Raw genomic sequence first — 2,714 nt, forward strand, 5'->3', positions numbered from 1 at the left:
TATTAATTCAAGATGGATTAGAGACTTAAATGTTAGACCTAAAACCATAAAAACCCTAGAAGAAAACCTAGGTAATACCATTCAGGACATAGGCATGGGCAAGGACTTCATGTCTAAAACACCAAAAGCAACGGCAGCAAAAGCCAAAATTGACAAATGGGATCTAATTAAACTAAAGAGCTTCTGCACACAAAAGAAACTACCATCAGAGTGAACAGGCAACCTACAGAATGGGAGAAAATTTTTGCAATCTACTCATCTGACAAAGGGCTAATATCCAGAACCTACAAAGAACTCAAACAAACTTACAAGAAAAAAACAACCCCATCAAAAAGTGGGCAAAGGATATGAACAGACACTTCTCAAAAGAAGACATTCATACAGCCAACAGACACATGAAAAAATGCTCACCATCACTGGCCATCAGAGAAATGCAAATCAAAACCACAATGAGATACCATCTCACACCAGTTAGAATGGCAATCCTTAAAAAATCAGGAAATAACCAGTGCTGGAGAGGATGTGGAGAAATAGGAACTTTTACACTGTTGGTGGGACTGTAAACTAGCTCAACCATTGTGGAAAACAGTGTGGCGATTCCTCAAGGATCTAGAACTAGAAATACCATATGACCCAGCCATCACATTACTGGGTATATACCGAAAGGATTATAAGTCATGCTGCTATACAGACACATGCACACACGTTTATTGTGGCACTATTCACAATGGCAAAGACTTGGAATCAAACCAAATGTCCATCAGTGACAGACTGGATTAAGAAAATGTGGCACATATACACCATGGAATATTATGCAGCCATAAAAGGATGAGTTTGTGTCCTTTGTAGGGACACGGACGCAGCTGGAAACCATCATTCTCAGCAAACTATCGCAAGAACAGAAAACCAAATACCACATGTTCTCACTCATAGGTGGGAATTGAACAATGAGATCACCTGGACACAGGAAGGGGAACATCACACACTGAGTCTGATTGTAGGGAGGGGGTAGGAGGGAGGGATAGCATTAGGAGATATACCTAATGTAAATGACGAGTTAATGGGTGCAGCACACCAACATGGCACATGTATACATATGTAACAAACCTGCACCTTGTGCACATGTACCCTAGAACTTAAAGTATAATTAAAAAAAGAAAGAAAAAAAGAAAAACAAAAACATCATCTATTCAAACACATCAACTATTTTTTTATTTTAAAATTTCCTCAAATTCCTTTTACTAATAAAAAAAATCTTTTTTTTTTTTTTTTTTTTTTTAGATGGAGTTTCTCTCTGTCTCCCGGGCTGGAGTGCAGTGGCGCAATCTCAGCTCCCTGCAATCTCTGCCTCCTGGGTTCTCCTGGGTTCAAGAGATTCTCTTGTCTCAGCTTCCCAAGTAGCTGGGATTACAGGTGCTTGCCACCATATCTGGGTAATTTTCGTATTTTTAGTGGAGACGGGGTTTCACCATGTTGGCCAGGCTGGTCTCGAACTCCTGACCTCAAGTGATCCACCTGCTTCGGCCTCCCAAGGTGCTAGGATTACAGGCTTGAGCCACCATGCCCGGCCCAAATCAACTTTTAACAAACTTTTTCATAATCAATTCATGGAATAAACAAATTGGATAAAACAATACCTGAAATTCACTGCTTAGTCACATCAATCAAATGCGAAATGTGTTAGTTTTGTGTTCACATAGCGACTGTGAAATTTATCCTCATATTTCCTGTCTGGCAACACACCAAAACTAACTAATCCAAAGAGTTGAGCATTGATTCTATTTGTAAAACGTCTCTAGACTGCACAGCCTGTTTCCATAATTCCTCGTCATCATGGAATGTTCTGGGGGCACTCACCCTCTGAGCTGTGCTGCAGATCGCTGAGTAGCTGTCCTTTGTGCCCTGCAGATGAGCATGTATGTTTTGTTTAAGTTTTGCTTGCAGGTGGTCTGCACATTGGCCAATCAAAGTATCACCTTTCATTTGAAGATTGTTCAAACGGTCTTCAAAACCAGCAATTTCTTCCATCATTGCCTGCAAAAATGAAACCAATACAGAGTTCTCAGAATTCTATTTTACTTTTAAATAACTTATCCATCAAACAAAGTTTAAGATAGATAATTTCACTGTTTAATACTGTTTTTGAAAGAATCCTGCAATTTATCTTAGTTATATATTAAATGAAAACAAAAGCACATGTTTTCAGGGATACTCCGATGGGAAGAGTCAATGAGCTTGAGAGATTAGTTACAGAAGGACTGAGGAAGTAACCTTTAAGACTAGACTGTGTTCATGGCTGGTCTCAGAGAGATATCTGCTACATGGTATTATTACCAGACAAAAAGATGTCCCTATATTTTTCAGGTCAATAAGTTATAATTCTGGGATAATTTTTGTCTAAAACAGTCTGATTACTATTTCATCAAATTTATATAATATCTCATTTCTATAAGGTTGGTGCAAATGTAGTTGTGGTTTTTGTCATTACTTTTCTTTCTTTCTTTCTTTCTTTTTTTTTTTTTGAGACAGAGTGTCACTCTGCTGCCCAGGCTAGAGTGCAGTGGTACAATTTTGGCTTACTGCAACCTCCGCCTCCCAGGTTCAAGGGATTCTTCTGCCTCAGCCTCCCAAGTAGGTGGGATTACAGGTGTCCACCACCATACCTGGCTAATTTTTTTTTTTTTTTTTTTTTTTTTTTTTTTAAAGAAGGGGGG

The 2,714-nt window shown here is 38.8% G+C and overlaps 1 protein-coding gene across 1 annotated transcript in view; it reads right to left on the bottom strand.

Moving 5' to 3' along the window:
- SYNE1 (spectrin repeat containing nuclear envelope protein 1) overlaps positions 1 to 2,714 on the bottom strand; it is a 286,149-nt gene that overhangs the window by 238,859 nt on the left and 44,576 nt on the right. Inside the window, 1 exon segment of the mRNA XM_017887615.1 lies at positions 1,858 to 2,034. Coding sequence (XP_017743104.1) covers positions 1,858 to 2,034 — 177 coding nt within the window.

Source organism: Rhinopithecus bieti, unplaced genomic scaffold (genome assembly GCF_001698545.2).
Source record: "Rhinopithecus bieti isolate Rb0 unplaced genomic scaffold, ASM169854v2 scaffold_16097, whole genome shotgun sequence".
NCBI classification, from domain to species: Eukaryota; Metazoa; Chordata; class Mammalia; order Primates; family Cercopithecidae; genus Rhinopithecus; species Rhinopithecus bieti.